Genomic DNA, 17,928 nt, shown 5'->3' with positions numbered 1-17,928 from the left:
AGGACTTTACGCCGATCAGCGTTAGGCGGTCCTGGGGCTGCCGCCACAGCTGTGCCTGCCGGCGTGACGCGGTCGGCTACTAGTTAACATGCGATGGTCCTTCTCCATGAAAACGGCATGACTTTTCATTCCAGAGATATGTCCTAAAGAATGACATGCAAATTAGTATTGTTGCTAAGATTCCTTCTTGATCCTGCACTCTAGCAGCTGGATACCATACTGGTTAAAGTGTACCCGAGGCGGCACAAAGGGGGGCAGATGGGACATAAAGGCATGTTCCCTGCTCCATGACATGCCTCTTTGTCCCTCCCGCGCCACTCTCTGCCTGCCTGCAGCTAACAGGGGGAAGAGGCGTCCCTTGCAGGAGAGGCACTTTTGCAAAACACCCCCCTCTGGCGTTAGGAACGCCCCTACCCCAGCTGTCATTGGCCCTACACTGCCATTCCCCGCCCCTCCCCCACCTCCTTGCACTCTGCTCTGTGATGATACTTACAGAGCTGCAGTGTTATGACCCCAGGGTCGCAGCCATATTTTTTTTAAACAAAATGAAATGGCGATTGCGGGCAGGGAGCAGTGGTGATGTATGCTACCTTATTCGACTAGCCCCCTGGATCAGGTAGTGTGGTTTATTTATTGTTATTTACCACCTCAGGTTCTCTTTAAGGCTGTTGCTGTTGATGCAAGGTTTGAGTCATAGTGACCCTAAAAGAAACCAAACATGTTTCGCCTCATTAGTTAAGGCTTCATCAGGGGATATGTAAGGTGCAAAGGTGTGAACACAATTATACAGCGCAATGAACATATGTATGACAACCATTCATAATGGTAGCATATTTGACCAGAGCTACAGCTAGTGGTAGCAATCATTTCTCCGTGTTGCTCCCCCTGTAGGGATACTTTGTGTGTGAATATATTTGTATTCAGGTCCATTGTATTAAGCTATGGAAGAGCACAGATATCTGTTTTAGGAAACAGAGAAGAAGGTGAATACGCATTTGACACAACCAGCAGAGTTAGTTACCTGTATCGTGGCATTTGGCTCCTGGTCACATCATCTAATACTTTGTCAGCTTGGACTCTCAGAGTTTTTCCTGTTATCATGATAATGTCTGAAGCGTGGAGCTTGAGCAGCTTGTAGTCACTTGGGCCTAAAGGGGGAAGAGCAAGTCACTAAACAGCTATAGTTTTCTATTTTCCCTTATTTTTTGCTTGGACTCTTTTATAGTGAAGTCAAAAGCAAAAACTATTTGTGTTGCCTAGAGAAAGCACATGTAGCAGTCTAGTAATGCATTTGGCTCTATTAAACCCTTCATGGCAGGCGTGTCAAACTCAAATACAAAGTGAGCCAAAACTGAACACTGCGACCAAGTCGCTCCAACCACAATGTTTAGTGGCCACCTTTCTCCCTGATAAAGTTCCCTGGTGCCTAATGACCCCCCCCCCCCTTCACTATACAGTTCCCCCGATGTCCAGTGGTCCCCTATTTCCCCTATACAGTTCCCTGGTGTCTAGTGCCCCCCCTTCCCCCCACCTCCCCATATACAGTTCCCCGGTGTCTAGCCCCCCTTCCTATACAGTTACCCAGTGTTAAGTGGCCCCTCCTCCCCTCCCATACAGTTCCATAGTTTCTAATGCCCACTCTCTCACCCTATGCAGTTCCTTGGCGATCTAGGGATTCACCTCCAGTATAGCTTCCCTGGTGGTCTAGAATGGGCCAAATATAGTGCAAAGTGGGATAACCACTTACAGGCAAAATTTGTTGGTTTTGCTGGCAACATTTTTTCCTACGGGCCAGAGTTTGACATGTATGCTCTATGGCCTCTTCTCACCTTCAGGTCTGAACAGTTTGCTCATCAAGAGATCGTCAGGACATGGAGCCCTCTTGCCCTCCTCGCCTCTCTCTGCAGAGGACGTGCCACCATCCCGCTTCTTCTCACACAGCACCAAGGTGGTGTAGATCCTGTTGCTGGCATCCGAAGACACCTTATAGAAAAGATACAGGAGAAACATCTCAACATTGCCAAAAATAAGGGAGAGCCTTATGGAAGACCTCAACTCTAACATAGGAAGTTTGGTGCTAACCTAGTTTAGGGGACTCCCTCTCCGCCTCTAAACTGCTAGGTTGCACATAGGTTATAGTAAACTATTATTAAAAACATAATTTGGCCAATCACGCTTCATGGTGTAGCCGGTGCTGTGATTGGAGAGCATAATAGGGATAAAGAGCTCCCTATGAGCATAATAGGGATAAAGAGGTGCCCAGATGTGAGTTAAAAACAATAATAAAACCAAAAGGCACTTAATGCTCCTGGCTGTTCTTTGTTTGGCACTTTTATTGGCCTGAGGAAGTGGGGTTTGACCCGTGAAATGCGTTGCTGTGCTTAATAAATTTGTATTTATCTAATGAGACTGCCGTCCTTGAGGTAACCCACCTCACCCTTTTCATTTTTTATTTATTGTTTTTAACTCAGTTTTATTCACATCTGGGAACCCCCTATTGTGCTTTTGTACCCCCCATCCCTCCAAGGTTGGAGGGGTTCCTCTCTGGCCTCATGTGGGCCACACGTTGTGACAGCCAGTCAGTCTTTTCTACCAAGGAGAGCGACCGCACCCAGTCCAGTTTGGACACCCCGAGTGGAGTCGGGTTTATTGTCTCCACCTGCTTCAAGTGGTTGGTTGCCCCTATTGCAACCTACCTTTGTGAGTAGCCCCTTTTGTCTATTATTTCTACTAATTTACCACCAACATACTATGCTATCTGGGCTCCTGTTGTCTCTGTATCATTTTCCTATAGGGTGTGAAGAGACCCCACCTTCCTATGTTCCCTATGAGGTTTCCTGCTGGGTCAGACTAGCGCCGGAAGTTTTTCTCTACAGCTTTGTTTTGTCTACAGATTTGTCAAACTGCAGGACAGAAAAGTGAAATTATTTGGACAAAAGAAAACACTTTTTTATATACTCGAGTATAAGACTACTTTTTAACCCTTGAAAATCTTTTGAAAAGTCGGGGGTCGTCTTATACACCAGGTGTCATTGATGCCGGGTGATACACGATGCTGATAAGCGATGCGCGTACGCAACATGCTGATGTTTACACAATGCTGATATGTGATGCACGTATAAGGTTTAATTACCCGGTGCTGGAAATTTGGCAGTTGCCGCATATGCTGGGGGGGGGGGGGGGGGGGGAAGGTCACCGATCACGCTGCAAGGTCTCGGACGCCGAGGATATGGAAGAAAGACATCGTGCTGTGCCCATAAAACATGCCTCTTCCACCCGTCTGGCCCGCCCTATCCTGGTAGCGCCTCTCAGATCTCAGGTAGCGCACATATGTTTGATATCCGAGAGGCGAAGGTAGAGGTAAATAGCAAGACAGTGCTAGACAGGTGAAAGAGGCGTGTTGTATGGGCACAGCGCAATCTATCCTTCCATACCGCTCTGATAAACAGAATAGACAAGGAGAGCTGACCAATCCATTTAGTGATAGGGAGAGTTGACCAATTCAACCAGTCAATCGCCTGTATAGTGTTAATCAGTCCACAGAACACTACCACAAAAGTTTCGGGATAGTGTTCTGTGGACTGATGAAACAAAATTAGAACTGGTTGGGCCCATGGATCAACGCTATGTTTGGAGGAGGAAGAACAAGGCCTATGAAGAAAAGAACACCTTGCCTACTGTGAAGCATGGCGGGGGTCAATCATGCTTTGGGGCTGTTTCGCTTCTGCAGGTACAGGGAAGCTTCAGCGTGTGCAAGGTACCATGAATTCTCTTCAGTACCAGGAGATATTGGAAGAAAATGTGATGCAGTCCGTCACAAACCTGAGGCTTGGGAGACGTTGGACCTTTCAACAGGACAATGATCCCAAGCATACCTCCATGTCCACTAGAGCATGGTTGCAGATTAAAGGCTGGAAAATTTTGGAGTGGCCATCGCAGTCACCAGACTTAAATCTAATTGAGAACCTCTGGTGGGACTTAAAGAAAGCAGTTGCAGCGCGCAAGCCTTAGAATGTGACTGAACTGGAGGCTTTTGCCCATGAAGAATGGGCTAAGATACCCGTAGATCGCTGCAAGACACTTGTGTCAAGCTATGCTTCACGTTTAAAAGCTGTTATAACTGGAAAAGGATGCTGTACTAAGAAGGAATGTCACTTTGGGGTTGAATAAAACTGATAATGATGTGAGCACAGAAAAGACATTTGTGGTTATTTCATTATAAATGTTACATTTGTCTGACTTACAGGTGCCTCTTTGATTTAATTGTAAACAAGATGACTGAAAGGATCAAAATCAATATCAAACTGGCCAAAACACTCCATTTCAGTGGGGGTTGAATAATTCTGAACACAACTGTATACTGGATACCACATACAGTACAGCTCCAGTATCTGTTCATACATAGCACCACTATATGATTTTTTTTAATTTGGTGTGCATTGGAAGAGGGGCAGTCTTATACGGCGAGTATATCCCAAACTCTGTATTTTAACTGGGAAAGTTGGGGAGCCAGCCCTGCTCTAGCCTGCAAGCCTTCATTCTGGCAGTGTAACAAGATCACACTTCAGGTGGCCTTCACTCCAGCACCCCTGCAGTTCTGCTATTTTTACTGTCAATTTCTAGACAGGCTCGTTATGGGTGGTTCCGGATGCAGTTGCGTTTTTTGGGCAACAAGCACGTTCATTTGAGATACACACGATGCAGTGTTCTCCCCAGTCTCTTTTAGCTGGGTGCTCAACCCGGCTAATTTTGGTGAGCCACCCGGCAGTCATCGGCTCACCTTCTCATCCTCGTCTTATGCGGTAAGGAGAGTTGCGCCAGCCCTGCATTCCCCTGTCACACCCCACCCGGCTACTTTTTCATGCCACCCGGCTGGAAAACAATTCTGGGGAGAACACTGTGATGGATGACTGCACATGCCAGCTTGTGTATTCAGGGACAATCTGTTTACAATGCATAATATACAATACGGGATATAAATAAGTTTCCTGGCCTTTTTGCCTGTAGACAGCTACCTGCAGGATAATGCCGGGCACCCACGGGTGATAGTCGGTACTGATGATGATGACCCGACCCACGCTCAGGCACTTCATCCCATTGATGGACTCCACCACCTTTTTCTGCAAAAGAAAACAAAAATACTTGAAGATGAGGGTAACTATACACATAACAATAAGCACCAAAATCTGACCTGCGGCAGTGAGGAAACAAGGCTTCAGTGCCAGGGTGATTATCGGAGTAAATGCATTTGGGGGATTTTGTTGGCAATGAGGTGTCACTCATCATGTCATGGTTTACAGATGAGCCCCAGATGATCTGTGTCACTGCTGGGCTGTGGAGTCGGTACAAAAATTATCTGACTCCGACTCCTCAGTTTATGAAACCACCAGCTCCAGGTATCCAAAAATTACTCAACACCTAGACTCCGACTCCACAGCTCTTGCAGGGCTATACAGCGAGTATAAAAATCATCCAACTCTGACTCCTCAGTTTATGAAACCACCAACTCTGACTCCAGGTACCCAAAAATTTCTCCGACTCTGACTCCACAACCCTTGCAGGGCTACGAAGTGGGTACAAAAAAATCATCCGACTCGTTAGTTTAGGAAACCACCAACTCCAGGTACCCATAAATTGCTCCGACTCCTTAAAATGGGCACGAGGCACGTCTGAAAATTTGGCTGCCACTATATGCTGTATGTAATTAGCAGCTATAGTGTCATTCAGTGGGTAATTTGGGCATCGTAGTTCAATTTGGGCGTCGTAGTTCGCCCATAGTATAGGCAAACTCCAGTTATTGGCAGAGTGGGGGGGAGGGGATAAGAAATAAGCACTTGGCTATAACTTAGGTGGACAATTTAAGTCAATAATTATATGAATTTAGGTAATATAATAAAGATGGGTAATTTAATCTGGGTTTTCATACAGGGGCTGGGGTATTGCAATTTGGCCTCAAGAGCTCGACTACAGTACACTGGGGTGTGACAATAGCCCCTGTAAGGGATGCAGGCGCAGGGGGGTAAAAGGGAAAACAGTGCAGGAAGGCGGGGCAGTGGGCACACAGCGGCAGGGAGGGGGCCTCATCCAAAGTTTCGAAGGGGACCCACTGATTTCTAGTTACACCCCTGACAATACAGCTAAGTGCGGAGAGGGGGTTAATTTGGGTACTGGGGTATCATAAAAGCTTTTCAGACACTCTGCGATAGTATTACTTATCTATACACAGCATTAAAATTACTATGATCTGATATGACTCAAGTGGGGAATGCAAACCTTTTCCATCTTACAGGAAGAAAAAAAAAATCCAGGTTTGCAGGGTCAATCATGTTCTACAACCACATAGCACCTGGTACATAACGGAGTGGACCTCGGTAATAATGACTGGTTAAATGACAACCATCACAGAAAGTTTAAAATACATGAAAACACTTAAAGAGAACCAGAGAGGATAAAATAAAAGCTTTTATACATACCTGGGGCTTCCTCCAGCCCCATACGCACGGATCGCTCCCACGCCGCCGTCCTCTGCTGCCTGGATCCGCCGGTACCGGGTCCCATCATTACCGCCAGTCGGCCGCGGCCAATTCTCCGCATCACAGGGGCTCCCTCCATACACTTACGCTTGTGGCTGCCTACTGCGCAGCCGCATGCGTAAGGGTATGGAGGTAGCCCCTGTGATGTGGACAATAGGCCGCGTCCGCCGGAAGTGACGGGTCCCAGTAGCGGCGATAGAGGAAGCGGAGGATGGCGGCGTGGGAGCGATCCAGGCTTATGGGGCTGGAAGAAGCCCCAGGTATGTATAAAAGCTTTTTTCTATATTGCAATTTCATTCCTCTCTAGTTCCCGTTAAATAAAAAGTAAATTTCTCCCAGAGTAAAATGAGCTATAAATTACTTCCCTCCAATGTTGCTGTCACTTACAGTAGGTGATAGAAATCTGACAGAACTGACAGGTTTTGGACTAGCTCATCTCCTCCTGGGGGATTCTCAGACATTTGTTATTTTTAAAAGCACTTACTGAATGGCAGTTGCTCAGGGAGGCGGCTTGCATCTTTGTATAGATGCTTTCCAGGGAGTGCTTTTGTAAAGAATAAATGAAATACTGCATATACTGGCGTAGAAGACTACTTTTTAACCCTTGAAAATCTTCTGAAAAAAGTGGGGGTCGTCTTATACGCCGGGTGTCATGCGATGCTGATACGCGTACATTACATGCTGATGTCGCCGCATATGCTGGGGGGAGGGGGGGGGGGGGTGTGGAGCTCACATTGCAAGGTCTGGGACGCCCAGGGTATGGAAGAGAGAGATCCTGCTGTGCCCATAAAACACGCCTCTTCCACCCCCTCCTGGTAGCGCCTCTCAGATCTCGCTGCTGAGGACTGTAGTGAAGCGGCGCAGGCGCACATGTGCGAGATCTGGGAGGCAGAGAAGGAGGTAAATAGGATACAAGTGCGGGCCAGAAGGGTGAAAGAGGCATGTTTTATGGGCACATTCCATACCGCTCTGATAAACAGGGAGACAAGGAGAGCTGACCAATCCACTTAGGGAGAGGGAAAGTTGACCAATCCAACCAGTCAATCGCCGTATCTGTTCATACACAGCACCAGTATATGATATTTTTTTTTATTTTTATTTGGTGTGCGTTGGAAGAGGGGTAGTCTTATATGGCAAGTATATCCCCAAAGTCTATATTTTTATTGGTACAGCTGAGGGGTTGTCTTATACACCGGAAAATACGGTATTTAGAATCCCCCATGAAGAAACGGAGTAGTCAAAAATCTGTCAGATTTCTTCTAACTACTGTGACAGGAACATAGGAGAAAAGTAATTTTTCACTTATTTTACTCTGGAAGAAGCACACTTCTTATTTGTATGTATTTACAGTACATGTATTTTACAATTTTTTTGCGACAGTGGTCCTTTAAGTGTTTTGCTCAGGCACCAGTCAGGTGCACCAAGCTTTCCCCGCCATCTGGAATCAATTACAAACTGTATACTGTAACCATAATGGAAGTCAAAAGAAGGTTGAAGCTGAAGAAGGTTGAAGCTGCTGCTGTGTAGCAAGCCTATAGCTTATACATTTTACAGAAGGCACAACAACCCAACATGCAGACGGCCTGTTTCTAAGAAGCGATAGATCCTCCACAGGCTCCTCCTCGAGACCACTACTACTACATGGGATCCTCTGACAGTTTGTGGCCACGCTCTTCTTTGTGAACAAGTGTGGCAGTACTGCACCTGCATAAGTACAGGCGTGCCTGCGCAATAGCCTTGGAGCCGCTTGTGGACGAGCAGCTTTGACTTACTGTGCAGGCGTGGCTGTACTTGCACAGGCACAATGTGGCCGCGCTTGCACATGGCAGGGAGTGCTGCCATGTCAACATATCTGACAAGCTCTTGCTGGAGATGTTCAGAGGGCCTGTGGCAACGGTGGGGGCAAGAAGGACATGGGAAGCCTCTGAAATTTCCTCCACCTAGGAAAATATCTAACTTTTCTTCCTGCCACCTCGGGTTCACTTTATGACCAAACAGGCTCCATAGTGACAATTTCTTACCTGTAATGTTTCCCTGGTATGGATCAGTTCCTGAACGGTCACAAAGTAGTCCTGCAGGTCAGCCAGGTCCCCCGAGCACTCAGTCTCCCCCATATCCCCCAAGGTTTTGGTGAGGACTTTGATTCGCTGCTCGTGGGCCTGTTAAACAAAGAATATTTAGAGACTCTGACTAAACTTGTACAATATTCCTAATTCTCATCTCACACCATACGCTAAGAAGAAATTCTGATTAACAAATCATATTTAGTGCTCTGCCTTACATGAGGAGTGAGAGGCTCATAGCAAACCCCCCCCCCCCCCCCCCCTGTCACTCTTTAGGAATAATAATGCCTGAAGAAGAAACTTTAACATTTGGAAAGCTAGAAATAAACCATGTACAGTTAGTCATTAAAGCAATCTGAAGCTAAATGGAAAAAAAACAAAACAAAAAAAACACAGATACTGTATTTTGTGGACTACAGTACAAGACTCACTTTTTCTCCCCCAAAAGTGTGAGGGAAAAGTTACTGCGCCTTAAAGTCCAGATGCAGGGAGTTCCTGACTTGTAAACGCCCACCAATACAAACCTCCAACCCGCCGCAATGACAAAGGGGGACACAAAGGGGCATAGAGGACACAGGGAGGACAGAGCCAGACACATGGGGACACAAGGGGGACAGAGGAGGACACAGGGAGACACGAGGTACAACGGGGTATGAGGTACAAAGGGGCATAATTCACAAGATGTCCCTTCACCATGGATGCACCAGGTTTAGTATACAGTATATATTTTTCCTCTAAACCTAGGTGCGCTCTTAAAGTCGGAAAATACGTTACTTACCTAAGGAGAGGGAAGGCTGCGGGTCCTAATGAGCCCTCTCGTTCTTCTCACGGTCCTGCGTTCCAGAGCTGGATTCCCGATTCAAATCTGCTGCCGTGAGAGGCTTAGAAAGCCCACGTGCTCCCAAAGACAGACAGGCTCCATACTGCGCATCTGCGGGTGCATGAGAGAGCATGCTCGCGTCTGCGCAGTACAGATCAGCCAGTTTTCAAGAGCACTCAGGCTCCCACAGACTTCTGAAGCCTCAGGCAGCATCAGAGACTGCTAACGGGGGAGCCCGCGCAGGAATGCAGAAACGCTGGGAGCAGGAAAGGTATGGAAACGCTCTATAGGACCCAGAGCCTTCCCTCTCCTTAGGTGAGTATATTTTTTTTTAATAAATTGGCTTCAGACTCCCTTTAAAAGTATGACCGGTATCAACGCTTGTTGGTTTGATGTCTGCATGTTTACACTCACCTTGCTATCTTTCTGTGTTCTCGCCTCAGCAAAACTCCTCTTCATCATGTCCTCTACCCTCAGTGCTTCCACTCGCAGCAGATTGAGGATCATGGAGTACGTGAGTCGGAACTGAGACTGTAGCTGAGTGGGCTTGCCCTGCGCAGAAGACATCACAAAGTATGAGCCACAATAAGGCCCAGTGGACATGTGGGTTCTGGGCAAATGTCATTATGACAAATGTTACAACTGCTTTTATTGAGCACTACATATTGTACTTGCAATCAACTATATTCTAAACAGAAGAAATTAGACAGTGGGTACTACAGATATACTGTATATCCTATCCATTTTACTCAATTCTGTGTAAAATATAATGGACATAGGCCTCAATTCACTAAGCTTATCTCCTGACTTTAATAATGTTTCTAGAGTTATCACCATGGTGATGAGGCATGTAGTATTCAGGAAACCCTTTACCTCAGGCAAACCTAAAGTTAACTCTTCTGTCTTTAACTTAAGGTGAGATCTCTAAAGTTAACTCTTCAATCCTTAAAATAACTACAGAATTCTAAAGTTAAAGAAAGGCTGTTAATTAACTGCATGTGAAAATAACTACAGAGGAGGTAACTTAACTACAGAGAAGGAAGCTTAACTACAGAGGAGGTAGGTTAACTACAGAGGAGGTAGGTTAACTACAGAGGAGGTAACTTAACTACAGATGAGGTAGCTTAACTACAGAGGAGGTAGGTTAACTACAGAGGAGGTAGGTTAACTACAGAGGAGGTAACTTAACTACAGAGGAGGTAACTTAACTACAGAGGAGGTAAGTTAAGGAATGAAGAGATAAGATAACTCTTTCACTGTGTGGTGGTAAGTTATCTCTTGCCTTATTATCTCCAGCATGACCTTAGTGAATTGAGGCCATAGTAACTTCCCCAATAATCCATAGATGTTTTTGATTAATAATTTAAAGAATATTCAACACAGTTCAAACACAGGCGAAATGCTGAAAATTGGGACATACGGCATCCACTAAACACAGCGCAAAGCTGCTACATTAAAGTTGACCTGATCTCTCGCACAGGACAGAAGGAAAACCGAGAAATGCACCCTGTATGTATTTAGAGAGTTTAGCCTGTCTAATTCCCCCTCATCTGTGACTAATCACAAGTTGTAATCTGATCACTCAGCTGTGTCAGCTGGCTGCCTAGGCAGAGCAGCTAATTTGTAAACACAGGCTATTAACACTATGTCAGCTCCCATGAAAGCAGCTGTTGCTTATCTTTTAGAGCAGAGAGGAAGTTCTGAGTTCAGAACCTAAAGTGAATGAAAGCTGGCCAGTTTAACTTACCTAGGGCTTCTGTAGTTGTTCTGGTCCCTCGCAGTCATTCCGCGCTGCTCCATTCAGCCGCTCTGCCCCTCCTGCATGCGCGGCTCTGTGCCGCACGCCTCCTCAATCGTATTCCCACAGTATGTAAAAATTGCTACTGCGCATGTGCAGAACCCGGTAGAGGAGCTGGGGCCATGCATTGTGCAGAACCCGGTAGAGGAGGCCCGCAGCTGGGGCCATGCATGTGCAGAACCCGGTAGAGGAGGCACGCAGCTGGTGCCATGCATGTGCAGAACCCGGTAGAGGAGGCCCGCAGCTGGGGCCATGCATGTGCAGAACCCGGTAGAGGAGGCACGCAGCTGGGGCCATGCATGTGCAGAACCCGGTAGAGGAGGCACGCGGCTGGGGCCATGCATGTGCAGAACCCGGTAGAGGAGGCACGCGGCTGGGGCCATGCATGTGCAGAACCCGGTAGAGGAGGCACGCAGCTGGTGCCATGCATGTGCAGAACCCGGTAGAGGAGGCCCGCAGCTGGGGCCATGCATGTGCAGAACCCGGTAGAGGAGGCACGCGGCTGGGGCCATGCATGTGCAGAACCCGGTAGAGGAGGCACGCAGCTGGGGCCATGCATGTGCAGAACCCGGTAGAGGAGGCACGCAGCTGGTGCCATGCATGTGCAGAACCCGGTAGAGGAGGCACGCAGCTGGGGCCATGCATGTGCAGAACCCGGTAGAGGAGGCACGCAGCTGGGGCCATGCATGTGCAGAACCCGGTAGAGGAGGCCCGCAGCTGGGGCCATGCATGTGCAGAACCCGGTAGAGGAGGCCCGCAGCTGGGGCCATGCATTGTGCAGCGGCCTGTGACTGGCTGAGACAGCCAGCTTTCAGAGGGGGGCATCGACTGAACGGAGCAGTGAGGAATAACTGCGAGGGACCAGGAGGGATTCCGGTGGCTGAGAGAAGCCCCAGGTAAGTTAAAGAGGAACTCCAGTGAAAATAATGTAATAAAAACATTAATAATGTAAAAAGTGCTTAATTTTTACAATAATTTTGTATAAATGATTTAGTCAGTGTTTGCTCATTGTAAAATCTTTCCTCTCCTCGATTTACATTCTGACACTTACCACATGGTGACTTTTTTACTAGTGGCAGGTGATGTCACTGGAAGGAGACGCTGCTTGCATTTTTTGGCAGTTGGAAACCGCCGTAATTTCCCACAATGCAACCACAGTGTGATGTCAGTACCTCAGTGCTGTGAGTCGCTGACATCACACTGGGGGAGGGGTTTCACCATGATATCAGCTTCACAGAGCCCCCTGATGATCCGTTTGTGAAATGGAAAAGATTTCTCATGGGAAAGGGGATATCAGCTACTGATTGGGATGAAGTTAAATTTTTGGTCACGGTTTCTCTTTAAACTGGCCAGCTATATTTCACTTTAGGCATCGAGTATGTATGTACAACCTGCATTAACTGTCTCCAGTCACATGTCAGTCTCTGACATGCTCAGGTCACTCACCAGCATCATCCTGTGCAGATCACTCATCTCTGGTACGTCCGCTTTGCACAGTATGATCACCATCCCGGTATTGTCCAGCCCTCGGCGTCCAGCGCGGCCGGCCATCTGAATGTATTCCCCTGTGGGGAGACACAGCAAATTATACCAAGAGTGTGCCTGCAATAAGAGAGTCCTAGATGTAAAGCAAATCACACAGTTTGTAAGGCTTCTGGCCCGGCAATGCTGCTTAAAGGATACATCTGGCAAATAAAAACCAAAAAAAGTTAAACTCACCCGGGGCTTCTTCCAGCTCCTACAAGTCGTTAGGCCTCATGGTGTAGTTCCGCTCTGCGGCAGGCCTCTGCTCTCCCCTCCGTAAGGTCACGACCTGCAGCCGGGATCTTCTGCACAGACGTGCCCCACCCCTCTCGTGATCACACTCCCATCGCTGGGGAGCGCTCTGTGCTTGCGCAGTTCAATGCTCTCTGACCTGTGCAAACCCAGATCCGGATAAGGTAGCGTCAATTACCGCTGCTCCTGTGTCCCGCAATTGCTCCGCCTCGGGTACACTTCAAACAATTCAAATTGCCTAGTTGTCCTGCTGATCCTCTGCCTCTAATACTTTTAGCCATAGCCCCTAAACAAGCATGCAGCAGATCAGATGCTTGACTGAAGTCTAACTGGATATGCCACATGCCTGTTTCAGGTGTGTGATTCAGACACTACTGAGGAATGAAAGATCTGCGGGATGCCAGTAACTAGAATTGTTTGAAAGGAAATAAATATGGCAGCCTCCATATGACAACATATCGCAATTTTACCAGTAGGTACCTGGCTCTTCTACTGACCACATATGCTATTGCTCCGTTGTTATTGCCTGATGAAGCAGGATCAAACCTGCGAAACGCGTTTCATTTTTGGAGTTCATAAATAAAATATATTGACTGTCTTTACTACAGTCGTTGTGTGTCTACTTGGAGGAGGGAAGTCCACCACTACCTCCTCTATTTACCAAGAATTTGGTTTTTAAGCTCATTTAGCTTCCTTTTATCCTTTTGGCGCCTCTGTTCTGCATAATATTGAGTCCACCCTGGGTGGAGGGTTGAACCCCCTTTTTTCTCATCTACAGAGAGCGACTTCTTATTCCTGAGTGGGGTCAGGAAAATCTTCCCACCTGCCTTTACAGTGGTTGCCTAATGGTAACCCTGGTTTGTGAGTATTAATATTTACTCTATCTAGTAACCATTTACCAGTACATATTACACTATTGGGGCTCTTGGTGTTCCTTGTTTTTACCAGTATGTACACTTGTAAAGTTATTATTATAACATGTGCGCTGTTGCGCTGTGTACTTAATCCAAGATCCCCTGTGTGCAATGAGTCTTATGTTGCTTACATCATGGGTGTAGCAATCACCCCTGTGTGCCCTGCCATTGCTGGGGGGCCCAGAGACTGTGGGGGGTCCCTCCACCCCCTTCTCCCCAACCGCATGTGCAGCCAATTAGCAATTAAACCTCCCCATTCACTCACATAAATCATGTTCAGGAGCATGTGTCATTCTTTTTCCTGCTTCCAGAGGCTGCTTTACAGCAGAACACTCAGCCATTTGCCGACTCCCCATCACATGACCCGCATGGGGTTTCGGGCACCAAAGGTTTTGCAGGAGGGCCATATTGGCCTCAATTCACTAAGATTTATCAAACACTTTATCAAACGTTTGATAATTTACCTCATGTGTAAAATCTAATTTTTAATTCACTAAGGTGTTATAGGTTTATCAGATGTTTTATTGATAAAACATTCAATAAACCAATAACACCTTAGTGAATTCAAAATTAAATTTTACCCATGAGGTAAATTATCAAACGTTTGATAAAGTGTTTGATAAAGCTTAGTGAATTGAGGCCATTAAGTCTAGTTACGCCCCTGACTTACATACATACTGCTACAAGTGCAATGAGCTGTCTGAGCACTGCAATTTTACCGGGGTTTAAAGGTTTAACCCCATAACCCCTTATCTAGAGAGTCTTACTCTTCCTGGAAATATACCCCAATTTTAAGACATCAAACCATGCATAAGGAAGAACTCCAGACACAATTTCCTCTCCACCACCACAGATATGTCACACAAAACCCATTTTATATACTTGTGAATCCATATACAGTGCCTTGGAATCATGAAGTAGGCTCACTGCGTCAGGACAACAGTGTGGTATACCTGGAGTCAGGTCTCTGAAGTTGGTGCCATCATGTTTTCTGATGGAATCGAACACCACGGTACGGGCCGGCATGTTGACCCCCATGGCAAAGGTCTCTGTGGCAAACAGGATCTGAAAGAGAAGGTCGGACACAGGTTACAAAAGTAAAGGAATACAGTAAAATGGAGCTGGGAGTGGTAGCTGTGAAGAGTCCAAGGTCAAGGCAGGAACCAGACAAGTGCAGCCTCTGATAAGTCACAAGGAGGGTAAAAGGTCGGTGTAGGTGATAGACCAGCCGTCCAGGCCATCCCCTAACACCTCCCAAGCACTGGGAGCTATTGTTATACCCCTGCTTTAAAGTGGATCCGAGATTAACTTTTACTCATTGCATAATTGTGTTCCTTTCCTATTGTTTATAGGGCATTCCTCAAGCCAAATACTTTTTTGTTTTTGTTTTAATACTCTAATTCCCTATAAACTAAACAAGCCACACCCACGGGTTTTCAGAGAGCCAAGACACTTTCAGACAGTAGCAAGGGCTCATGGGAGCTCAGTCTGGGCAGGAGTAGGAGGAGGTGTTCCTAGCCATTGATTCCAGAGGCAGAGGGGAGGAGGGGGGATTAGGTTTTTTTCACAGGCTGAGTGCTCAAGATGCAGATAAGCCTGCCTCTGTGTAATGTTTACAAACAACATGGCTGCTGTCATTGTATCACAGGAAGAAATAATCATATTCTATTAAAGCTGTACAGCTAGATTTGCTGTGTAAACTATCTAAACTTTAGATAAAATATATAGACAAGTTACTTGTTATAGCTCGTTTTTCATCTCGGATCAGATTTAAACTGGGGTATGTGCATGGGGTAGCTGGGAGAAGAGTCTTCAATAACTCATTAGTAAGGAGTATATCCTCATTTGAGTCGTCCACCACACTCGGGTCAACACATGTGTAAGGTTAGGAGGATAAAAATACTTTGAGAAACCACAATGACAAATATTGAAAGTTCAAAAATTTGGTATCCAACTTTATTATATCAAAATTACAAAACATTTTCTGATAAAACCCTTGTCAAAAAATAATGAATCTTCAGAGACAAGTAGTCAATCATTCAAAAAAGCAAACGGCAGAAGAGGAATTGCACACCACTCCTGAGGCGCAAGAACAATAAATCAATAAGAACAATCGAGTGGGTCCGCACACTGAAATGTAACCAAATCCTTGTTTATTCCGTAATCGTGACACTGATTGTGGAATGGATCAGTGTCACAATTGCTGAATAAACAAAGATTTGGTTACATTTAAATGTGTGCGGACTTACTGGATTATAATCATTCAAAAAGATCATACAACTTGACATTTTTTGATAAGAGATAATGTACACTTTGTTTGCATGGTTATTCAGGCAACAACACTAGTCCATTACTGGTCAGTTTCACCCTTCATTAGCAGGGCCCGATTTGTTCTCTTCACCGCCCAAGGCCACAGTCAGTAGCCGCCCCCCTTCAATATAGGTAGCCAGGGAGTGGAGTGGAGGTGACTCTTCCCCCTCCCTCCACTACAGGTAGCCTGTTGACCCTTCCATCTAGTATAGGTAGCCAGATAACCCCCCCCCCCCTTCCAGTTTAGATTGATGACCCCACCTTCCCTCAAGGACACAGGACCGACTGAGCCTGCGACTCCAAGGGGGGGGGGGGGGGGGTGCAAACGATCGGTCCCGGGGAGAGGGAGGGTGAATTGGTTAATCGAGGCCACATGTGATATTGCAAGAGAAGGGGGATAAATCGAGGACACATGCTGAATAAGAAGTGGCCGAGGAATCTAGGCATCATGCTATACCAGGCATGGGCAAACTTGGCCCTCCAGCTGTTAAGGAACTACAAGTCCCACAATGCATTGCAGGAGTCTTACAGCCACAGTCATGACTCAAAGGCAAATGCATTGTGGGACTTGTAGTTCCTTAAAGTGAACCTTAAAGTGCTGCTATTGCGACCTCCTAGCCGCAATAGCAGCATAGGGGGCGATATACAGGCTGGGAACGCGAACAATCACTCGCGTTCCCATGCCTGTCGGCCGGTGACGGCCAAACCGGAAGTGCTCGCCGGCGGGTCCTGGGACATCGGAGCGGAGCTGCGAGGGCACCGATCGGCTGCTGGGGGCTGAGGGAAGCCCCAGGTGAGTAAATCTCATTTTTTCCATTTGACTTAAGGATCACTTTAACAGCTGGAGGGCCAAGTTTGCCCATGCCTGTGCTATACTGTCGGGAGTGAGTGAGTGTGTGTGTGTGTGTGTGTGCATGTGCATGTGTGTGTGTGTGTGTGTGTGTGTGTGTGCGTGCGTGCGTGCGTGTGTGTGCGTGTGTGTGCGTGTGTGTGCGTGTGCGTGTGCGTGTGTGTGTATGGTGTGTGTGGTGTGTGTGTGTGTGTGTGTGTGTGTGTGTGTGTGTGTGTGTGTGTGTGTGTGTGTGTGTGTGTGTGTGCATGTGTGTGCGTGTGTGTGCGTGTGTGTGAGTGTGAGTGTGAGTGTGTGTGTGAGTGCGAGTGTGAGTGTGTGTGTTGAATAGAGGTCACATGTCAAACGCAATTTGGCTCTCAAAATAAATTTGTAACGCTGATACTTGCCTCTTATGACGAAAAAGTTTGCAGACCCCTGGCCTAGAGGTATCTGAGTAGGCTGCAAATGAGAATTATTTGTTTTGTAAAGGCCTGATGAAGGAGGGTTGAAAACACAAACGGACTAGTTTCGTTGCCTGATCAAAAATTGTCAAATTGTACGATCTTTTTGAATGATTGACTACTTGTCTTTGAATATTCATTATTTTTTGATAAAAACAGTTTTTAGCGAACAATTTTTTTTGCGATTTTGATATACCAAATTTTTGAACTTTCAGTATTTTTCACTGTGGCTTCTCAAAATTATTTGTACCCTCCTAACTTTACACTTAAACTAGGGTATCTCTGTGGTCTGTAGGCAGTCTCAACAGCCCAATGCAGAAAAAAACCTCTCTCATCGGCCATATATGTCTAACCTTGTTAGGTTAGTTTAGGCTGCAATGGATTTCTGGCATTTAGTAGTACATTATAGCTGTAGCAAACT

At 46.5% G+C, this 17,928-nt stretch overlaps 1 protein-coding gene across 2 annotated transcripts in view; it reads right to left on the bottom strand.

The window, feature by feature from the left end:
- Nucleotides 1-17,928, bottom strand: part of SKIC2 (SKI2 subunit of superkiller complex) — an 88,652-nt gene that overhangs the window by 14,669 nt on the left and 56,055 nt on the right. For both annotated transcript variants that reach the window (XM_068250349.1, XM_068250350.1), the window contains exons 19-25: nt 14,858-14,969; nt 12,661-12,779; nt 9,831-9,968; nt 8,555-8,692; nt 5,016-5,120; nt 1,830-1,983; nt 1,022-1,148 (exon numbers count right to left, since the gene is read on the bottom strand). In XM_068250349.1, the coding sequence (XP_068106450.1) occupies nt 1,022-1,148; nt 1,830-1,983; nt 5,016-5,120; nt 8,555-8,692; nt 9,831-9,968; nt 12,661-12,779; nt 14,858-14,969 (893 nt within the window). The remainder of the gene's footprint in view (nt 1-1,021; nt 1,149-1,829; nt 1,984-5,015; nt 5,121-8,554; nt 8,693-9,830; nt 9,969-12,660; nt 12,780-14,857; nt 14,970-17,928) is intronic.

This window comes from Hyperolius riggenbachi, chromosome 8 (assembly GCF_040937935.1).
Source record: "Hyperolius riggenbachi isolate aHypRig1 chromosome 8, aHypRig1.pri, whole genome shotgun sequence".
Lineage (NCBI taxonomy): Eukaryota > Metazoa > Chordata > Amphibia > Anura > Hyperoliidae > Hyperolius > Hyperolius riggenbachi.
Note: the sequence above shows the minus strand (reverse complement) of the source record. Positions and strands in the feature narration are given on the sequence as shown.